General features: G+C 41.3%; 1 protein-coding gene across 2 annotated transcripts in view; it reads right to left on the bottom strand.

The window, feature by feature from the left end:
• Window positions 1-5,611: 5,611 nt before the first annotated feature.
• Mindy2 (MINDY lysine 48 deubiquitinase 2) overlaps window positions 5,612-22,914 on the bottom strand; it is a 69,997-nt gene continuing 52,694 nt past the window's right edge. Inside the window, exons 7-9 of one of the 2 annotated variants that reach the window (XM_026779028.1) lie at window positions 17,739-17,912; window positions 14,553-14,753; window positions 5,612-11,869 (exon numbers count right to left, since the gene is read on the bottom strand). In XM_026779028.1, the coding sequence (XP_026634829.1) occupies window positions 11,750-11,869; window positions 14,553-14,753; window positions 17,739-17,912 (495 nt within the window). In that variant the 3' untranslated portion in view covers window positions 5,612-11,749. Of the gene's footprint in view, window positions 11,873-14,552; window positions 14,754-17,738; window positions 17,913-22,914 lie in introns of both variants that reach the window. The other variant, XM_005347663.3, reaches the window with a different exon arrangement.

The following is a 22,914-nucleotide window of genomic DNA, read 5'->3' as shown; positions in this document are numbered from 1 at the left end:
GGTTTCTCTGTGTAGACCTTGCTGTCCTGAAACTCACTCTGAGATCTGCCCAACTCTGCCCCCTGAGTGCTAGTGAAAGGTGTAGGCCATCAAGCCTGGCACTTTTAAATACACCTGGTTCTCATAATCTGTCCCTTCCTGCCCTACAACTGTGTGTGTCCATGTCTAGCCCTTCAGCTGTGGGGTATGGGTGTATGTACATCTGTGTCAAACCCTACAGATGTGGTGGGGAGTGTGTGTGTGTCCATCTCCATCTGACTTCCTGCTTCCTGACACTTAAGAGTGGCATAACAGAACCTTCAGTGTTCGCTGACTACTACTGTAGACTGGGCCATGCTCCTATTGATAGCTGTGATCTGTGACACTGTTAAGCCTCACTGCTAAGCAGGGACCCTTGCAAATGCTTGGCTTAACTGCTTTGGTGCTCATAAGCAGCCAAGGGCACAGTTCGTGTCCTGCACGGTCCTTCCTTGGACATCTTAGAAGCAGTTGACTTGTTAATGTTTCTTTGATTAGTTTTTTGTTGGTTTTTCACTGGTCTCCGCTGTGTTAGTCATGGAGTTACATTCTCAACCTACTGAAGTGCCATTTAAAAATGAGTTTTTGAAGAACTGAGGTGATTTAGTGGGTAAGAGCGGTTGTTCTACAAGCACAAGAACTTAAGTTCAAATTCCCAGCACCCACATAAAAAAATAGGCCATGATCACGTGTGCCTCTGATCCCAGTGTTGGGGGATAAGAGTTTGCTGGTCAGTTAGCCTAAGTGAAACCGTGCTTCAGATTCAGTGAGAACCCTTGCTTGTCTCAAGGCAGTAGGACAGAGACTGTTAGCCTGCAGTCTTCTCTGGCCCCGGCATTTGTGGGCATACCTGCACATACCTACACATGATGTGCACATACCTACACATGATGTGCACATACCTACACATGATGTACTATCCCGTCTACAGTTGCAGGTGTGGTTGCTCATTCTTGTAATCCTGGCACTCAGGAAAGGCTGACACAGGAAATCCCCATGACTTCAGAGCCAACCAAGGCTACATGATGAGATCCAGCCTCAAAAAGCAAAGGTGGAAAGTAATTTAGGAAGACACTAGATGTCAGCCTTGGGTCTACACATTGGCCTACACACAAGTACACCTATGTGTGTGGTAAACATGCAAATACACACATACATATGTGAAAAAACACATATTTGGAGTGTGTGTGTGAGATCCCAGCCTGGGCTACCAGATCATTTCAAAATGGTTACAGGCCTTTGAAGGGCTGGGTATGTTTAGTGGTTTTTAGTAAAAGTCTTGCTTAATGTGGAAAAGTCCCTTTGTTCAATCCACAGTATAAGTGGTGCTTACACTGAAGTGACCAACAGTCTTCCGATATTTTTTTTCTAATGTTGCCATAGTTACAGCTTTTTCTAGCTTAGAAAACTTGAGAAACCCACCTGGAATTATTTAGGGGTTGAGAGTAGCTCTGAAGACTTGGGCCATTAATTAGCACAGATGTACCTAAGTCAGTAGTGAAAACTGATTTTAGGGAGGATTTTCTAAAGGAAGATGGCCTCTTCCTGACCTGGAGACATGTACTAGGCTAGTTTTTCCTTTTTCCGTTTTCATTTATGTTTGTGTTGTGTGTATTCTCCTGTGTGCGCATGTGAGAACTGAGGGCGATGTTAGAATCCTCGGTTACTCTTCCACCTTCTTCACTGAGTCAAGGTGTCTATCAAACCTAGAGCTTATTGAAATGGCTGGTCTTACTTGATACCGTACCTCTCTGTTGAAGACTGAAATCACAGGTGGGCAGCTATGCCCACTTGGCATTTACATTTACGTGGGCTCTGGGCATCTGAACTCTGGTCCTCACTCTTGTATGGCAAGTGATTTAACCACTGAGCCATCTCCCAGAGCATCCAGGCAGTTTGCGTGCAATAATTTAATGCCGACCAGCCTTTGTGTGGGCATCCGTATGGAAGGAAACCTAGGAATGATCTCAAGATCACAGAAAATGATAGAACTAAGATTCATACTCAGATATAGTTGTGCTCAGAACTTGAGACCATTTCTCTCCCACCCTTGTTGGTTCCATTGGGCAAAATATGAATAAAATGTAAATACACAAAAAAAAATCCAGTGGTTAAGGAATGGCAAAAAGAAAGTAACTCATGTTCAGGGTTTCAGTGTGTGGGGCTCGTACTAAAATTTCTCAATTTTCTGATGTTATGTCAGATGTGATTCTGTGCAATATGCCCATAGAGCCCAGATGTCAGCCTCAGGTGTCCTTCCTCAGGTGCAGCACACTTTGGTGTGGGGATGGGATCTCTTTATGGTTTCAGAGGGTCAGAGTCTGTAATGGTGGAGTGAAGGTCTGGAGGCAGGGAGCAGAGGACTCACGTCTTGCTCTGCAAGGGGGAGGCACAGACACACACTGGGAATGACACAAGTCTTCTGAAGCCTGCCCTTGTGACAGCTTCTCCAAAAAGAACACCTCTTTGTTCCTAGCAGTTCCACCACCTGGGGACCAAGTATTGAGACCTAGGTGCCTTTGGGGGATATACTCATTCAAACAACTACACCTCACTTTTTAAAAACATGAATTCTGGAGACAGAGCTGTCTTCCCAACTCTCAACTAGAATTTTTTTTTGTTTTGTTTTTGTTTTTTGAAATAGGGTTTCACTATAGCTTTGGAACCTATATTGGAACCAGCACTTGTAGACCAGGCTGGCCTTGAGCTCACAGAGATCCGCCTGCCTCTGCCTCTTGAGTGCTGGGATTAAAGGCTTGCGCCACCACCGCCCAGCCTCAACTAGAATTTTTTAAATCTCAGTTTTTGTTCATAGGTTGCTAATGTATGAAAGCATTTGAAACTATTTTAAAGTAGAATATACAAATGACCAGATACAACTATCAGCAAATTTAAATGGCAGTTTTGTCACTGAGAATCTTCATGTTTTTTCCTTTTTAAAAAAATTTTTAATGATGTGTATTCATGTGTGTGTGTGTGTGATTATGTGCACATGAGTGCAGGTCCCCTTGGAGCTGGAGTTACACGTGGTTATGAGCTATTTGGCATGACTGCTGGGAACCAAACTCTGGCCCTCTGCAAGAGCGGTACAAGCTCTGACTGCTAAGTCATCTCTCCAGCCCTCCATGTCCTTTCCTGGTCATCCCAAGCTGCTTCTCCAGCCTAGACAGCTACTGTTGCCTTTATTTTTTTTTAAAGTTTGATATGCCTAGAGCCATACAAAAACATCGTTTAATTCAGTGCAGTTTGCATTTGGGCCATGTTGCTATGTATCAGCAATTTTCTGTTGCTGTGTAGGTTTCCATTGTACATATGTACCATAATTTCCTATACCTTCACTTACTGATGGGAATTTAGCTTGCTTGCAGTTTGATGAGTAAATGTTTTGAGTATAAGTCTCTGTGGCCTTGTTTTAATTTCTCTTGCATAAGTAGGCTTGGAACTGGCAGGTGTTGCTGCCAGAAAACTGTAATTGCAGGAAACTGCTGGAGAGTTCTCAAGTGTGTGCCATCTTTACACTGCCCAGACTCAACTCTGCGTGTTGGCCGTCCTGTGGATATAGTGTTATTTAGCTATGGTTTAATTTTTTTTGACTCTTAGTAAACTTACAAATTTTTATTACATAAATTTGTGTGTATATGTGTCATATTGTGCATCTGAAGGTCAGTGGACAACTTGAAAATCAGTTCTACCATAACAGTTCTGGAGATTGATTCCAGGTTGTTACACTTGGTAGCAAGCTCTCCTACCCACTGAGCTATCTCATTGGCTCTTGAATTTCTGTTCTAATGATGTTAAGCATATTTCACATGCTTTTTATAATTGGTAGAGTGTAACATGAGGATCTGCTCATTGGGGTTTCTGTCCTGCCAGGTCCCCTAGCCGTTTAGTCCCAGAGAAAATCACCCAGAGAGTCTGCATTAATTATAAACTGATTGGCCCATTAGCTCAGTCTTCTTATTAGCTCTTATAACTTACGTTAACCCATTATTCTTATCTGTTTTAGCCACATTGCTCAGTACCTTTTTCAGCGGGGTAGGTCACATCCTGCTTCTTCGGTGGTCTGGGCAGGACTTGTGGAAGAGCTTTCTTCTTCCCAGAATTCTCCTTTTCTCCTCACCCCGCCTCTACTTCCTGTCTGGTTGACCCGTCTATACTTCCTGCCTGGCCAATCAGCATTTATTTAAAACACGATTGACAGAATACAGACAATTCTCCCGCACCAGTATAGCTTTGCGTTATTTGTTTATATTTTTTGTTTGTGTTTTAAGATAGTTTTTCTCTGTGTAGCCCTGGAACTTGCTCTATAGACTAGGCTGGCCTCAAACTCACAGAGATCCGTCTGCCTGAGTTTTAGACCAGTGTGCTGCCACCATCACTGCCTGGCTACATCTTTACTTTTAATTGTGTTTTTGTCTTTATCTTTGCGTTCTAAACCCTTTTCATGTATTATTTATCAGATATGTCCTGGGGAATATTGTGTCCCTGTTGATGGCCTGCTTTCTTTTTTACTCCTTCTTGAGTCTTGCTGTATCTCAAACTGGTCTTTAATTCACCACCCTCTACCTCTGAGTACTGGGATTACTAATATGTACCACCATGCAGGCTCACTGTCTTCAGTTTTGCTTCATTTTGAAACAAGGTCTTGTGTAGCCCAAGCTGGTCTGGAATGTCTGATTTCTCATGTCTGTCTCCAGAGTGTTGAAATGCCAAGCTTGCACCTCCAAAGTTAAAGATGGCTGTGATGATGAGATTCAGTACGATGCTTGAGTATATGAAATTGGTCTCTTGTTTACAGTCCTGATGTGACAGGGAGAAAGCCTGTAGTACCACCCACAAGGTTATTGTATCCAGCTACAGCACTGGGGCCAGTTATTGATGGGCAAGAGTGGTGAGGGTTGCCATCACTCAGGACTCCCCTCTGGACTAATCTGAATGATTTCATTGTGGGCATGGCTGACTCTGGTCATCTCTGTTCTGTCCTTGATGTCTTTAAGTATGGAAGCAGTAGCCTGGCATTTGAGACCCTAATGAGGGACATGGTTGAGGTTTGAACTTAGTCAACTCAGTAAGAGAAACTGGCTGTGATTGGAGCATTTTTTTTTTTTTTTGAAACTTGAGGCAATGTCTCACTTCGTAGCCTAGGCTGGCCTTTAGCTCACAGTGATCCTCTTGCTTCAGCCACCTACGTGCTGGGATTACAAGTGTGAACTACCCTGAGTGTCCACAATAGAGTTTTTGACCATTCAAGTTGGATACTAATTTTGAGCTGTAGCATAAATAGCTCTGAAAATCACTTAGAAAACAAAATAAAATGAGATGGCTCTATGGGTAGAGGTACATGTAGCAGTAGCCTGGCAGCCTGATCCACAGGGGCAGGAGGAAATGATCCCTTTCAGTTTTTCCTGAACTAACTAACTCCTCTTATAAGAGAGCTGTGTGAGATGGTGACTTCCTCACCAGAATCAAGGTTTGCAGTTTAGAGCTGATTATTAACTGTCTGTTGTGTCAAACATTGATCTAAGTGAGTCTCAGGTAAATGTGACCAGCCACACGGACAGCAGCTTACTGTGATGAGCTGACACACAGAATGTTCAGTCTAAATATCAAAGTTTATTGAAATAAAATATAATCTATAATAAAAAATACTACAATGTTATTCACTGGTTACAGTTTTAAGTATATTAACAAAAACATCCAGCGTTTTAACCCAATGATGACACTACACTTTGTATAACAACGAATTTGAGATTAAACAATAATACTGAATCATTGTCAGAACATTTTATACTTTCCCACCTGTGTTCAATGTCTTTTCAGGAGTAGTTTCCAAAAGTGAAACTTGAAATTTAAGACATAATTTTTAGAGGTGTTCTTAGCATAATTAGCATTTAAAACAATAAATTTATTTCACAGAAATCAGTTCAGCCCTGTGATGAGTAGGCGCATTTTAGGTGTCTCTTTTCAATGAACATATCCCAGTCTCTGTGCCTTTATTCTTCACTTGCATTTAAAGCAGAAGAGTGACTTGCTAGAAGTAGAAAAGATGCTGAGACAGACAGTTCCCACAGCCCATTTCAGCCAGCACATAGCTCCACAGGTCAGAATAAATTGGCCTCACACTCAAGTCGGGGGAGAAGACCTATTTCTTTTCCTTACTGCTGTTCAAAATGACAGTTTCTGTTATCATTCTGTTTACCTTTTTGCTCTCCCAATTCCATGTTTCAACCTTCGTATGCAGCCCATATCAAGGGAAACGAATCACATGTGCTGGGAAATTATCCCTTCTGTCATTTAGCAGTCTTCTATTGCCTGGTCCTATGTGGATCTGTGACAACAGTTGCCATTTTATTGAGGAAAATAAGTCAACAAAAACTACTAGGGCAAAGCTTCACTAAAACACAAACCTGGGAAGTGACGAGACACTGAATCCTTTCACAGTGGTTATCTCATACAAATAATGGGTGGGAAGGAACAGCAACACACATTCTGACAAACCAGACATCATTTTAAAGATTGAACACCAATCTCTTATCTGAGTTACAGCTGCTTCATAGGAGATTCTGTTAGGATGTTGTGACTCGAGATTTATAACGGGCATTTCAGCTCCCCGACTTTGCGCATTCAGCTATAAAATGACTACTGAAGGCAAAGGCGCCAGGACTGCCTACAGGACGGCGACTGCGCATTCTCTAGTTACAGGGCCACCGTGCCTCTCCAGGTGCGACAGTGCAGAATTGAACATTTAAAAGGTGACATCTTTACAATTCATGCTAGATAAAGTGGGCACTTTCTGGGATGGGGCTTTTGCTCTTTTAACTTCACCATGGGACAAAGGTTGGGTTTCCTATCTTTGCCATCGTATTTCAACTAGTTAATGGGAGGGTGTCATGCCCTAAAGATACCAGCTTATTAGACAAATCTAACCAACCTTTGTCAGGACAAAGGAACATTGAATTTGAGGCAAGAGTTGAAGATATTTACCCTGTTTGTTGAGTTTAGTTTTCTTGAGTTCAGAAGAAACTACAATCCTACATGTAAAAAAAATATATGCATTTATCAATTTGTTAAGCTCTATTTCCTAATAGCAGAAATACTAGGATTAAGTAAATACATGCACGAATTAAATTTTAGATTTTCAAAGTAAGTTTTCCAGCATTCTGCAAGGTACCCTATTGTTTTATCTTCTCTGTATTTATTCCCTTCAGGGAGCTTTTAATTTTAAAAGTTATTCTCAACTGTTATCTGAGAAAAGTGAACTCAATTATTCATAACTTTTGCATCAGCAACAAAAGACACTAAATTATCAGAGAAACATCTCTCAGATTCAAGTGTTCTTTTATGATTTCTCACTGTCTAAAGGAGCTGACTTGTACACTACCAGAGTCCATTTTCACAACAAGCCACAAATAAGTAGTCTACACTGACACCAGCGGAGAGACCGGTCAGTTCCTGATGCTACTTTACTCTGGAGGAAAAGACCAAGAGGCTCTAAGCACTTAATCTGTAAAAAATACCAGGAGAACAGGTCTGTAAAGTGCATTTTATATGCCAAATACCAGGAGAACAGGTCTGTGAAGTGCATTTTATATGCCAAATACTCCTGCTCCTGATACTAGTCTACCACGTACAAAAGCAACGATAATGCCACATTTGAAATAATTCTACCAGCTAATGGCATTAAAAAAAAACTGATTTAAGTCATTATAAAGTCTGCACATTCAAGAACAGAGGCTGTGCAATGTCTGTGATGATTTCAGTAATTCTCAGTGCTCAGGAGAAGCAAGTATGGGGAGCGGCAGAACAGGCGCACCCTGCACACAGGAAACTGAAGCGCACGATGATTACCAAAACAAGACAAAGTCAGGTTTGTGTTTGGAGACGGGGTCTTACTACTTGCCCAGGCTTGCCTTGAACTCAGGATCCTCCTGCTTCACCTTCCTCAAAGGTGGGGTGACAGTGTGTATTACCATGCTCAGACAAAAGCTTCAAACATCAAAGGATCCAGGATTTCACATGTCTAATCCCTTAAAATATGAATAATTACCTTTAATGTCTTTGCCTTATTTTGTCAAACATTAATTTTTCAATTTAAATTCTATGCCTACGACAATGATACATGCAAACCTGTAAGCTTTCGTAAGAAAAATAGTAACTGGTACAATGGATAAGAAAGGTAAGCAAAATGCAATCCGTTTGCTGTTAGCTTTACAAAAGTTTAAACAAGCTGGCTATGATGGCATGTGCCTGTAATCACGGCAGTGAGAAGCTGAGGCAGGAGGATTTTGGGTTTGAAGCTAGCCAGGGCTACAACAGTTGATTCCAGGTCAGCTGGCTACACAGCAAGACCAATGACAGTTCTTAAAATTCTTGCCTTGATTTGCTAGGATTTTTACAGACATCTGTTCACAGGCCAACACAGACAATGACCATGAGTCTTCCCTTTTCCTCACATCTGCCCTCTGGTCCTCAAGGTCTGCACTGAGTTTATGACTCACAGAAAACAAAATGCTGTGAAGCTGTTGTGTGAGAACAGAATGGCCAACACGAGTTTATTAAACTTATATCTGATATGAGGAGCATGAGGAAGAATTCAAAACAAACTGAAGAAAAGCGAGGCAAGAGAAACAAGATCACCTAACCCAAAGTTAAGCCTCTGTCTTGCTCAAACCCTAGCCTGACCTTAAAACATGGAGGAAGTTATTCTGCCCATGAACACTGGCTGGGCCTAAAGCCAATGCCATGATTAACTGCTTGACACCATACTTCTCAGTGTGTCTGTGCACATATGCATGTTCTGGGGACTGAACCCAGGGCCTTGAGCATGCCAGGCAAATGTTCTACTGCTGGTGACACTCCTAAACCTGGCGTGTTTGTGCATATTTTTATTATTTATTTTTTGGTTTTTCGAGACAGGGTTTCTCTGCGGCTTTGGAGCCTGTCCTGGAACTAGCTCTGTAGACCAGGCTGGTGTCGAACTCACAGAGATCTGCCTGCCTCTGCCTCCCGAGTGCTGGGATTTGTGCATATTTTTAAAATGATGACTTTCATTTGATAGGAAGTTTTGCTTTGAGACCCAAACAGAGGTCATGGAAACCTACTTCAGAAACAGAACACGCTCCTCGGTATTGACAAACTAGTACAAGTCATAGCAAGTTATACAACAGGGTTACCCATCAAGAAGTGCACACTAATAAAGACTGACCTACTAACTTTAAGACTGCTTTGAAAGCAAGAGAAAAGCCAGGGACCCTATCTGCTCTTCCACCTGCCTCCTGCCAGTTCTCATGCTGAGTGGGCACATTGGTCAAATGTGCCTGAAATTTAGTCTAGAAACATTAAGCTCCAAAATGTTTAAATTCTAACGTCTGTTAGCAAGATATGTATAACAATTTCAAGTATTACAAAGTATTGGGAGGGGGGAAAATCCCTCAAAATAACATATTCAAAGTCCTTTGTACCCAAATAAGCAACAATATGCCTGAATACCACTTGCTACCTTGAGCATAACATAGGAAACAAGCATGCAACAGTTTTGATCCTTGACAGCCTTTGAGGACAGGAAAGCATCTCACAAATTTGTTTTAAGAGCCAAACATTTAATCTCTCCCACAGTAATCAAAACAAATATTATGACTCTTGTCATATCAAACAATTCCAGGAATGTAACCAAGCCCGACTTGAAAATCTGATAAAAGATTGGATTAATAAACACAACTCATTGCTTGTCATGAGTACACACTGACACCTACTTATCTGATAGCGATGCTGGTTTTGAGTGAGTTGTGTTTGCTTTGTTTCTTCTTTTTTTCTTCTAGAGGGAATGCAGTATGTCAGTATTATCTTTGGAACAAATTAAGATAGTAAAAATAACATAATTTCTATATATAGATTTTAAGGGCAATAAATAGATATTATATATAATTATGGAAAAATATGCCTCAAGTATACTTTTTAAAATTACTCAAGGTTATTGTTTTCTAAATTAAAATAATAGACGGTTCTGGGAAAAGCAAACCCTGAGGATTGAGCTTTCTCCTCTGAGTATCAGAGTGTTGCTGTCTATGTGTTTCTGCCGAGTCAGCCCACCATAGGGCTCTGGTCTTTGACAGTTCATACTCACTCTAGGTTGGAATCAAGAGACTTACCAAGTATTTTATACACAAATTTTATAGCCCAGCAGGTTCTCTGATTGGTTCCCATGCTAGCATAGGAAATCTGAATAACAAAGAACATAAGTAGACGTGTAATATAGAAGAGTATAAAGGATACAGCATAGCCCTGAATTTTTCCCCTTAGAATAATACTTTTCATAAATAAAACTCTACTTTTTACATACAGATCCATCCTGCAGTTGGTTTGGGGTCATGGAGAATGTTGATGACAATAGTCTTAAGAAACTCTACACTACTTTTTTTTTTTTTTTGCAGTCTTTCGTTGTCTCCAGACCACAAGAAATATTCTCTGACTGGACGTTCAATTTCTGATGGTCCTGAATAAACAAGTTTACTGAGGCTTAGGGCAAATCATACAGCTACCTGTACCGGCAATAATCTTTAAAAATGACTGAAACAAACTTTAAATACAAAGTATATAAAAAGGACTGTTAAGGATAGTTTTCAAACTTGATCTAGAAATTACAATATGTGCTGCCTCATCACAAAGCTGAGTAAATATTCTTTCAGAATCCTATAAATGATATAAGATGTCTTAGGTTTATTTGGTTCTCATAAGTTAAAAAATCTGACTGCTTTTACATAAATTCCTTCAGATTCCTGCTATGTTCACAATTTTATTAATATCTTTTCATTAGAGTCAAGAGATTAACTTTCCTTCAGAAATGTGCTTTTTATTGGTTTAAATAACTATGCTTAATTTTCTAGCAATAAACATGATTTAAAATTTAAGGTTCAAGGTAAATCTAGAAAAAGGTAGACAGTGAACTCTGCTCTTCTCTGCCATCCTATTTACAAGGCTAAAACATGAGTGTGGTCTCCTCACTCACCACATCCTTAACAAACAGAAACCACCATTCAGGTTACCTAAAGGTGTTAAAATTCCTCAGAATCTCACAATACTACAAAGTCAGTATCTGATTTGGATAGGTTATATGTATTAATGTCATATAATTTTTGTGGGTTTTTTTGCTATTGGAAAATAAAAAATTTTTCTATCTAAATTGGATCCAAGCTTCATTATCAGTTCTCAAGATAATATCTAAAATGTACATTGCTAAAGAAAGGTAAAGCTGTTCAAGGGCTGAGCCAGTTCAGTGTACAATGAAGGGTCATTTATTCCTGCTTTTTTTCCTCTCCCTATATTAAACTCCTCATTTCTTATGGATTAGAACATAATTTAGCATAAATGTTTCAGAAATAGCTGTGCTGATAATTACATCTTGCGAAGGATAGGACTCACTCAGGTGACCTCCATCCATTGTCGGACACACAGTAGCTTACAAACTGATTAGAGTTGTCATATCACTAAACATAAAATAGAAGTGATATACTTATTTGGCTACAAGTGACAACATACAACAGTTCCACTTTGTAACAAAACTCCAGCTCGTAAAGAGTATATTGTGTAACTTAAAAAAGTTGATTGTAACAAAGTAACAACCTTCCCCTGGAAAGCAAGAACAAAATCCATTGAGAGATCAGGCACAGACGGTAGGTACTGGGTCTTCCTTTCCGTCATCTGCATAGGTGGTTCCCACAGATGCCAGCACTTCCTATAATATCACACAACTATTTTTTTCCTTTTCTTTCTCTTTTTCCCGAGGTTCTTTGCGTTTCCGTTCACTATTTCCAGGCTGTTTTACACTTGATGGAGAGGGTTGTGCTGGCTGGCCCTGCTGTAGGAGAAACACACACCGGAACAGAATCAGAGCTAGCTAGAACCACAAGGCAAAAGGTATCCTCACAGATACAGATGCTGTGGGGCACGGTTTCTGTTTACAGGTGTTAAGGTTTGAATGGCAGATGCCCCGGTCCTGTTGCTGGCCTGTTGCTGTGAGAAGTTTGGGGTATCTTAAATAAGAGGGTCTGGCGGTCCACATAAGAGTGGATGTGAGGCAAGAGGCAGGGCATGTCTTCCTGTCTGCTTAGGTTGCTGCTTCCTGATGGAAAGGATGGGAGATGCTGTGCCACCAACTCCCACCTTCATCAACTGAACACTGTCCAACCATGCCTTCCTCATCCTGAGGAGCTGTACCCTTTCCTGCAAATCTCAACAAATCTCTAAGTTGCTTCTGTCAGGTGTGAGAGAAGTAATTAATATACAGAATAACTGACACAAATAATGTATAATTAGTTATGTACTCATTATTCAAAATCTATAATTATCTAAACTATTTAAGATTCTAGTTGAAGAAATATTTATGTAACCGGGCAGTGGTGGCACATGCCTTTAATCCCAGCATTCTGGAGGCAAAGGCAGGCAGATCTCTGTGAGTTCACAGTCGGCCTGGTCTAAAAGCAAGTTCTAGAACAGCCAGAGCTAAACAGTGAAACACTGTCTCATCCCACCCCCTCAAAAGAGAAATATTTATGTTAAACTGACAATTTTGGAAAACTGTAGTATTTCTTCAAGACTTTATTGTATACCATAACAAACAAATCTTAAAGCAAAAGACAAGAATTCTGATAACTGAGAGTGTAAAATAATAAGTGTGTACTATGAGATCAGAGAATTTGAATGAAATAAAATAATATGGTAGCACTCACCTGCTGTTTGGATAGCTAGTGCTTTATTTAGAAGCAGAAGTTTTACATGTATTTTAATGAAAGAGAGGGAAAAAGAGAGAATGTGTGTGTGTGTGTTGTGATAATTTGTTTGTAATCTAACAAATAAAGCTTGCCTGAAGATCAGAGTACAGAGCTAAGCCACTAGTTAGCCATAGAGCCAAGCAGTGGTGGCTCACACCTTTAATCCCAGCGTTCGGAGACAGAGGCGCAGACAAATCCCTGTGAGTTCAAGGTCACCCTGGGCTACACGAAATTGATCCAGTCTAAAAGAGAAACAACTGGTGGTGGCTCAAACCATTAATTCCAGTATTTGGGAGTCACATGCCTTTAATCCTAGCACTAGGGAAGTAGAGACAGAAAGGGATATTGTAGCACAAATGATAAAAAAACCAGGTTGGGGTTCAACCTGGAGACAGACAAGCAAAGCAGCTAGCTACTTTCTCTTATCTCCACCTCAGACTGAAAATGGGTGAGATATGGTCTCCTCTAATCCTGAAGACGCCATACTCCTTTATATTCCTCTCTGCCCAGCCATATCGCTCCTGTCTCCACCTCCCTAGCGCTGGGATTAAAGGCGTGGGATCCCAAATGCCATGAGCATCTTTGTGAGAGCTCTGTTTCTATTTTAGACAGAGTCAATCGCTTGTTGCCCAGGTGGCCTTGAACTCAAGAGGTCCATCTGCTTCTGTGGTCCCACCCCCAAGATTAAACCCTAGTCCTGGGATTAAAGGTGTGTGCCACCACTCCCTGGCCTGTATGGTTGCTTTGCTCTCTGATCTTCAGGCAAGCTTCATTTATTAAAACACAATATATACCACTATAGGATATGGTCAGGCGGAAAGAGGAATATAAAGTGGGAGGAGACAGGCGCTCAGATGCAGTCTGCAGTCTGAGGATTCATAGAGCCAGGATCACCCCTTCAGTTGAAGGATTCAGTAGAGGTAAAAGGTCTCTCTAGTGTCTGGCCGCTCTGCTTCTCTGATCTTTGTCATTAACCCCTATATCTGACTCTGGGTTTTTATTATTAATAGCAGTTAGAATTTAAGCCACATGTGTGTGTTTTGGAGGGTATGAGTGTGAGGTCAGAGGTGCTCATTTGGTGTTCTCTGTCACTCTCAATCTTATTTCCTTGAGAGATGTTCTCTCACAGAATCTGGAGCTAAGTTGGTGGCCAGCAAGTTCTTGAGATCCTCCTATCTTAACAGAAGCTCTGAAAAAATGTCTTCATGAAATCAGAAATATGTTTGGATGGTAAAAACCTTAGAACAATGTGAAACATCACACAGGGAGAGCTGGAGAGATGACTCAACATTGAAGACTTGTTCTTGTCGAGGACCTGGGTTTGATTCCCAGCACCCACATGGTGGCTCACCACCATCTATAACTCTAATCCCAGGGGATCCCATGCCTTCTTCTGACTTCCACAGGCACCAGGCACATACATGGTGCACATGTAAGAAAAACACTCATATGCATAAAATAAATCTAAGCCATGCAGTGGTGGCACATGCCTTTAATCCCAGCATTTGGGGGGCAGAAGCAGACAGATTTCTGTTGAGTTCTAGGCTACACAGAAAAATCCTTTCTTGAAAAACAAAAAATAAAATAAAATAAATAAATCTAAAAAAACCCCCAGCAAAACAAACAAAAGAGCCTCAACTCCTTGGGTGCTGACATGCTAACACAGTTGAAAAGCCAGAGCTGACTTACAACTGTTTCTGCCAAGCAAAAATTCTTTTACTGCTAAAGTGACTGTTGTGTTTGAGATTCACAGAGCTATAGTTTTACCTGGACCTGTGTGGAAGTGGTGGTAGCAGCCACAGCCGCCTGTGCCTGCTCCTGCTCCTGGTAGTACTGAGAGGCTCGTCTGTCCTCCTCCTCTTGGAGTTTCTTCGCCAACTCCAGGTCACTGATTCCTTCTGGGATCTGCTCCCAGTTGATCTCTTGGCTCTGCTGTTCTTGCTGCAGTGACAGTGCCATAAGGTAGTCCTGAGGAGTTCAATCACAACGCTTCAGCTTTGAGATGTGACCCAGGAACAGACACCCACTATGAGTCTGAGAATGACTTTTACAGCATAGGCCTTTAAAGCTCTATTTCTAAGGACTTTCTTCTTTGTAGAGCTACAGATTTCCTTCATTATTATCACGGTTCTACACAGTTTTAGCATTTAGTTTAAAATCTTTTCTAGAAGCAATAAATAAGTCATATAAGAAAGCTATTGAAGAGCCGGGTGGTGGTGGTGCACGCCTTTAATCCCAGCACTCGGGAGGCAGAGGCAGGAGGATCTCTGTGAGTTCGAGGCCAGCCTGGTCTACAAGAGCTAGTTCCAGGACAGGAACCAAAAGCTACGGAGAAACCCTGTCTCGAAAAATCAAAACAAAAAAAAAAAAAAAAAGGAAAAGAAAGCTACTGAAGGGCTGGAGAGATGGCTCAGCAGTTAAGGGCATTGCCTGCTCTTCCAAAGGTCCTGAGTTCAATTCCCAGCAACCACATGGTGGTTCACAACCATCTGTAATGAGGTCTGGTGCCCTCTTCTGGCATACACACAGACAGAATACTGTATACATAATAAATAAATAAATATTTTTAAAAAAAGAAAGCTATTGAAAAAAGTTCCCATTTTCAAAAGAAACACGTGAGCAAGGAACATGCAGAAAAGGCAGAAAAGCAGACGTGAGAGCTGAAATCACTGTAACAGATGTAACTGTGGAGTATTTATAGCCTCTAGTATGTTCCACATTCACATAGAAATTCAAACATATCTCCCACCCTCCAAAACTATTTTAAGCTTTTTATTTTTCATTTAGCATTGTTTTTAAATAGTTTAAGAACTTCATAAGATTCTTTGCTCAGTTCTCTCCTCCTCCCCCAGACTGTTTTGCTCTGCTCTGACCAGGTCTTATGAAGTATCTCAGGCTGGTCTTTCAGATCTGTGCGCCTGGGCATCCCGAGGGCCGGGACTACAGCTAATACCATATTCAGCTCAAAGAATGATTCGGGTTTTTATTTTACATTATTTAGTTACTCATTTTTTTCCTGCATGTATGCCAGAGCTCCTGGAACTAGAGTTACAGACAGATGTGAGCCTCCATTTGTTGCTGGGAATTAAACCTGGTCTTCTGGAAGAGTAGCCTGAATGAACTGAACCATCTCTCCAGTCCTTAGTTACTCATTTTTGAGGAAGACCTGGCTCACCTCAAAGTTGCCTGTGAGTGGAAGCCAGGACAACCGCAGTGTCATCCACGTTTCTCTCTTTCTGTGTGTGTGAGGGTGGAAGTAGTACAAGTATGTGCCTGTGTGCACACTTGCTGGGCAGAGCAGGACACTGGTTATCTTTCTGCACTGAAACAGTCTGTATTAACTGTCTCGAGACAGGGTGTCTTAGTGAATTAGAGGTTCATCTTTTGGACTAAGCCAAGCCAGGTAGTCAGCTCTCAGGAGACACTTGTTTCCATCCCTAATGCTGGGGTTACAGGGATATGTTGCCATACTCAACTTTTTACATGGACGTTGGGAATTTGAACTCAGGTTTTCATGCTGGCCGGTGAGTCCCAGGGATCATCTTGTCTCTGCCTCCCAGCACTGAGATTACAAGTGTATGTGACCATTTCCAGCTTTCTACATGGGTGCTGGGGATTGAACTCAGGTCCTATGAGTGGGCAGCAGGTACTTTATAAACTGAGCTATTTTCCTAGCCCCAAAAGATGATTTTTAAAGCCAAAGTAGCTATTGTCGAATTCAATTACTGGGTAGTTATATCTTCTAGCTACATACCGAGATTATCTCCTATGAGAAGTTAATTTTGGTCAAACTTATACCAGATTTATTATTTTTTACGTTTATTTACTTACTTATTATCTCTCACTGGGTGGTGGTAGTGCATACCTTAGTCCCAGCACTTGGAGGCAGAGACAGGTGAATCTCTGAGTTCGAGGACAGCCTGGTCTACAGATCGAGGACAGCCAGGACAATGTGGAGAAGAGAGAGAGAGAGAGAGAGAGAGAGAGAGAGAGAGAGAGAGAGAGAGAGAGAGAGAGAGAGAGAGAGAGAGAGAGAGAGAGAGCCCCTCACTGTGTCTATGTTTCAGCTCCTCCTGCCAAGTCCGATGACTGGAGTTCAGTTCCTAGTACCCATGGTTGGTAGGAAAGGACAGATCTGTACACTGTCCTTTGACTTCCAGGTACACTGTGATATACATATTCACTCACAAACAAACTAAGTAAAGAAATACAATAAAATGGTTCATGCGGTTTCCACATTTAATCTTCAACATAATTGATCTAGTGTAATTAGAGTGAAAATCAAAGTCCTCACTATGACCCGTCAACACAATCCACCTTCTGAATCATAGTGTATAATTGATGTTCACAGAGAATTTATAGAATGATCACTTTCCTATTTAGGAAATGTGAGGAGAACTCACAGGTAAATTAATGGATGAATAGTCTGGCAGTGGTGGCGCACGCCTTTAATCCTATCACTCAGAGGCAGAGGCAGGTGGACCTCTGTGAGTTTGAGGCCATAGTGTTCTTTATAGTGAGTTTCAGGACAGCCAGGAACCCTGGCTTCAAAAACACACAAATAAATAAAATTTATGCATGAATCAAAAGTTTTAGATAAACAAACTGACACTTGAAAAGAATTTGCTTTTCCTTGTTGACACCAGATCTTGCTATGTTGCCCAGGCTGGTTCCAACTTGTGAGCTCAGTGACATCCCCCAGTCTCCCAAGCAGCTGTGCACATCACCTTGCCTCAGTGAAGAATATGCACTTTAGTGAGGTATGGTGGCACAAGTCTTTAGTCTCAGCATTTGAGAAACAGAGGCAGGCAGATCTCTGAGTTCTGGTCTACATAGGGAGCTCCAGACAAGTCAGGGTATAGTGAGACCATATCTCAAAAAGGGGGGGAGGGAGGAAGAAAAAGAATATGCACTTTAGACAATGCGATGGGTGGTGGGGAAAAACAATTTTACCTGATCGATTTGGTCTTGTTGACCTTTGTACACAGTCTCAGGATCTGAAGGAGGTCGAAGATGGAATTCTGAGTCACAAAAATTCCCATCACCATCTACATTGTGCAGGCTTTCCCAGACAACTTTTTCTTCAGTAAGAAACCCCTGGTCTGTTACCAACAAATACAGTTGACCCTTAATCAGAAACAACAAATGAAAATTTGTTAAATTTTCCTAAACTAGCCAACATTATATTAAGGAATATGTTTAAAGTCATATGTCTGAAGTACAGTAATTATTCTATCTAGTGCAATCCAATAAAGAGCCCAAGCAGATAGCTTCTCTGCTCAAATTCATCTGGTTTTGCCTGGAGCTGGTAGTCAACACATCACAATGGAACAGGAGGAACCTTCTGGCATGCTAACTGACAAATAGCTCTGGGGCTTACAATCTCATTTCACAAAACAGAGAGATACAACTAGAAAGCATATGCAAAAAATTCTACATTGTCTGGTTTTATTTACTTAAAAAATTAAGCTGATAGGACCAATCTAACCCAAACCAGCCTTTCCCTTTCTGTGTACCATTTTGCTCCCTTAAACATCAACAAAAAGCCCCAAACTATGTGTTTGTTTGTGGCTGGTGCACAAGTGCAGTGCCCCATGGGGCCAGAAGTACGTCAGATCCTCAAGCAGGAGCTCTGTGAGGCAAGTGCATGTTCTTAAACGGAGACACACTCCAGCCCATTTGTATGTGGGAGTGCTCCACCACTCAACTACACATGTATTATTTAATCTGCTATTATTTAATGAACAACATGCTGTCCTTTGGCCCCTTCTTAGGGAAGGACACACTTCTGCCTGTGGTGGAGTCACTCCCTGCTCCTGCTCCCCATTCTCCTCCCCTTTCTTACCTTTAAAATAAATTTCTCATTTATCAGTCACTTTTAAAACAACTAAATGGATTTTCACTTAATGTTAAATGTTAAAATTCTGTGGGGAAGAAGCTATCACTCTTAGTCAAAGTGTAAAAAGAATTAACAAATTATTGTTGTATTTATTTATTTAGTAGTGCTGGAGAATGAATCCAGGGCTTTGTAGAACCTGCTAAGCAAGTTTCTTTACCACTCTGCTACTCCTCAAACCTCATATTTGTTTCTTACCAACTTTAGCATAACCCAGAACACTACTTTTTGTTTCTAATCTCTAACAGGAAAAAAGTAAGCAAAAGCAAACCTGATAGCCTATTTCCCCCTCATTACAATGCACAGATAGATAGATTCCTTTTAAAATCACAGGTTGCTCTGTATGGTGGTACATGTCTTTAATCCTGCACTCAGGAGGGAGGGAAAGAAGGGGGGATGGAGAGTGAGAAAGAGAGACACAGAGAAAGAGAGAGGTGGATCTCTGTGAGTTCAAGGCCAACCTGGTCTACCAGTGAGTTCCAAGACAGCCAGGGCTATGTAGGGAGACCCCGTTTCAAAACAAACAAATAATATAGTGAAATCACATACTGATTTCAGTAGCGTGGGACAGATACCCACACTTCATTTCATATTTATGCTTTGTTTCTAACATCTTTAGGATCTTCACTTTTTCTCTCTCTAATGAGCCTGCCAATGTTTTAAAACAGTCAAGTCTCCAACACTGAAGGAAATAAAAATTGGGGGGAGCAGTGGAATTGTTTCAGGGGTAAAAGACAACCTGCATTTGATTCCTGGGACCCAAATGGTAGAAAGAGAGAGAACTGATTTGCTAAAGTTGTCCCCTTACCTCCACATGTGGACCATGGCAGACAAGTGTCTGTGCCTCAGTGGTCACACAACGTTGTACACTCCCCAATAGTAATGAATAACAAACAAGCAAACACACAAAACAACCCAAGAGCCAGATGCAGGTGCAGTGGTCTGTGACTATGGTACTAGTGCAAGGGAACTAGAGGTGGAAACATCATTTGGGTCCTGGATTTTGAGGTTGAGCTAGCAATGTATATAGTCTGAGGCCAAGCCTGGTGGTGGAATGCTTGCATCCTGGAATTTAGGAGGCAGGTAAATCTCTATGTGTTCAAGGACAGCCTGATCTACACAGTGAGTTCCAGGCCAGCCAAACCTACATAGTAAAATCGCCTCATAAGACAAAATATAACAAAAACATGAAAAACGCCAACCTTGGGATCCATACCTAGAACCCTAAATCCCCTACAGGAAGGAGCCATTACCCTTATATTCAATAATATCTCCTATTTGGCAAACTATATATATATACGTATATATATGTATGTATATATACGTGTATGTATATATATATACAAGCTTCTCTTAATGTTTATTTCTTTTATGTATGTGTGTGTGTAACAATCACATGTCTTGGGTTCCAGATCCTCTGAAAGAACAGCCAGTGCTCCTAACTGAAGCATCTCTCTAGCACTCAGCAAATCATTTCTAGGAGTGCCTGCTACTGCCTTCTCCATTCCAACCACTCTTAAGCAACTCCAATTCTTTTGCTGCCATTCTGGTCCCCTCCTTCCACTCTACCCTCAGAGTTCGTATCTCTTCTCCCCTAGCTCCCCTGCTGTCTCACTCTTAACCCCCCCCCCGCCCCACCCCAGTGCCCTCTTCTTTCTCAGCTGTCTTTACTAATGTTTCTTTCTTGAGTTGACCCTTTAAAAAGCTGACATTCATTAAATCTCAATCCTAGGTTCTCTCTTCTGAGTCCTTTTCTTTTTTTGTTTTTTCGAGACAGGGTTTCTCTGTAGCTTTGGAGACCTGGAACTAGCTCTTGTAGACCAGGCTGGCCTCGAACTCACAGAGATCCACCTGCCTCTGCCTCACAAGTGCTGGGATTAAAGCCATGGGCCACCACTTTTCTTATAACCCCCTTCCAAAATTACAGTAGTTTCTTGTAAATCCTAAAGTTCTATCTGTATGTCCAAAGCATTTACTCAGTATTTCCACTTTGAATGTCACCTCAGAAGTATCTTAAACCCTTAACATTGTATCTATCTATCTATCTATCTATCTATCTATCTATCTATCTATCTATCTATCTATCTCTATTTCTTTCTTTTTTGTTTGTTTGTTTGTTTGTTCTGTAACTCTGTCTGTCCTGGAACTTGCTGTGTAGATCAGGTTGGCCTTGAACTCACAGAGGTTCACCTATTTCAGCTTCCTAAGTGTTAGGATTGAAGGTGTGAGCCACCATGCCTCACTATCACCATCTACAGAGGACCCAGAAATCACTTATTTTTCAAATCCAATGAAGATATTTGGCTGATCTATCTCCTGACCCACTCTGGAATCTTTCCACATTGTATAGTCATTACTACCCCTTGTCCAAATCACTATAACCTCCTTCCTTTATCTCTTGGAGTGTCTCCTAACTAAATTCTACATCCACTCTCAAAGTTTAAAGTAAATTAATGTCACACAAGAGACATGAGAGCGCATGACACTAGTACAGTATTAAGCTACAGCATAAACTTAATAGGAAATCTTCGAAGCAGAATAAAAGACAGAACATACATATTTTCTGAGCTCCTATGACATAGATAGGCCTACTTGGTCTATATATAGGCACATCCTCTTCAGCCACACAAAACTGGGGATACCTAGCTGGTCAGTAAAGGCTTCCTGGCTGGGAACAAGGCTTTAACAGAACAGAGAACATCAGAAGCAATGTAGCTCTATGGTACAGTGCTTACCTAGCACATATGAGGTGAGGGGTGGGAGGGGAGGGAAGAGTGAGAGAAAGCTCTCCATCACCAAAGACAGTCAGAGACCTTGTTTTCCCAAAGGACTATTTCATTCCAACTCACTCTTGGGCCAAAAGAAGAAGAAAAGAAATACCAGGATCATTAAGAAAACACAGTTCATCCAGGTGGTGGTGGCACATGCCTTTAATCTCAACACTCAGGAGGCAGAGGCAGGTGGCTCTCTGAGTTTAAGGACAGCCTGGTCTACAGAGCAAGTTCCAGGACAGCCAGGGCCACACAGAGAAACCCTGTGTCAAAAAACAAAAACAAAAAACAAAAGTCAGAAAATAATCTTTCTTCTAAGCTTCCACTTCACAATTCTCTTTTGCTGAGATCACCTTCAGGGCCTTTGCACGCATGCTGCTAGTTACTTCTGCTTAGTTATTCTTTTTTTGTGGTGAACCGATTCAACTCAGATTTCAGATGCTTGCCTGCCTTCCTTCCTTCCTTCCTTCCTTCCTTCCTTCCTTCCTTCCTTCCTTCCTTCCTTCCTTCCTTCCTTCCTTCCTTCCTTCCTTCCTTCCTTCCTTCCTTCCTTCCTTCCTTCTTCTCCTTTTTTGTAGTGCTCTGGAGGCTGAATATAGGGTCTTGTGTATGTTGGGCAAGTGCTCTACCACTGTTGGCTTTTGGCTTTCCGTTTGTGACCTTTTCAGGGGAATCTTTCCAGATAAAATCCTGATAAGAGCTCTCAGAACTTTGGTATGTGTCCTTGACAGAAGTATCTTAGCTGCAAATGTCAGGAACCCTGGCTGTTGTTTCTATGGCTACACTTGTCAGGGTTAGCTTAGCTTTGTTAATGAATCAGTGGATCCAAGGTCTGAAGAGGAAAAGTAAAACAAGATGACAGAGCAGCCATTGGGATCTGACATCTTTTTGCTTTAGATTCTTGAGGAATGTGAATGACTCTTATCTTAGATCTTACACACTCCTAACTATGAAGCAATAAGATGAAGTGTACTTTTTAAAAATATGACAGTCATAGAAGAGCTGTGGCTTTGGGGTACTCTTTCATTAGCAAACAAATCATTTTACACTATCCCATGTCACCCATTGATAAAAAAGCATGGATGGAAACATGAAGATGTGATTTATGGTGTCAATAAGCTACCTTCATTTAGAAAATAAGCAGACATTCACATGGGAGACAAACTGGTAACAAGACACAAAACAGAAAGAGCTCCATAAGGACAGTGTGGCCACTAACAGGACGGTTGCCGCAGGAGTCCTCAGTCTTAGACTCACATTCAAATCACCTGGGGAGTGCTTGAGCTACTGATGCAGGACAGTGTGCAGCATAACGGTGGGGTGCCTGCGTACCATTTGTAAAGCACTGGGTCTAATCCTTGAGATTGCAAAAACCAAACAGAAAACAAAACCTGGTGTTCAGATCTCACCTCCTTTAGAGATTCTGATTTAATTGCATTAGTGGTAAATTCTGGACACTGTT

This window comes from Microtus ochrogaster, chromosome 5, assembly GCF_000317375.1.
Source record: "Microtus ochrogaster isolate Prairie Vole_2 chromosome 5, MicOch1.0, whole genome shotgun sequence".
NCBI lineage: Eukaryota > Metazoa > Chordata > Mammalia > Rodentia > Cricetidae > Microtus > Microtus ochrogaster.
The sequence above is the reverse complement of the archived record's forward strand: the minus strand, read 5'-3'. Positions and strand labels throughout refer to the sequence as shown.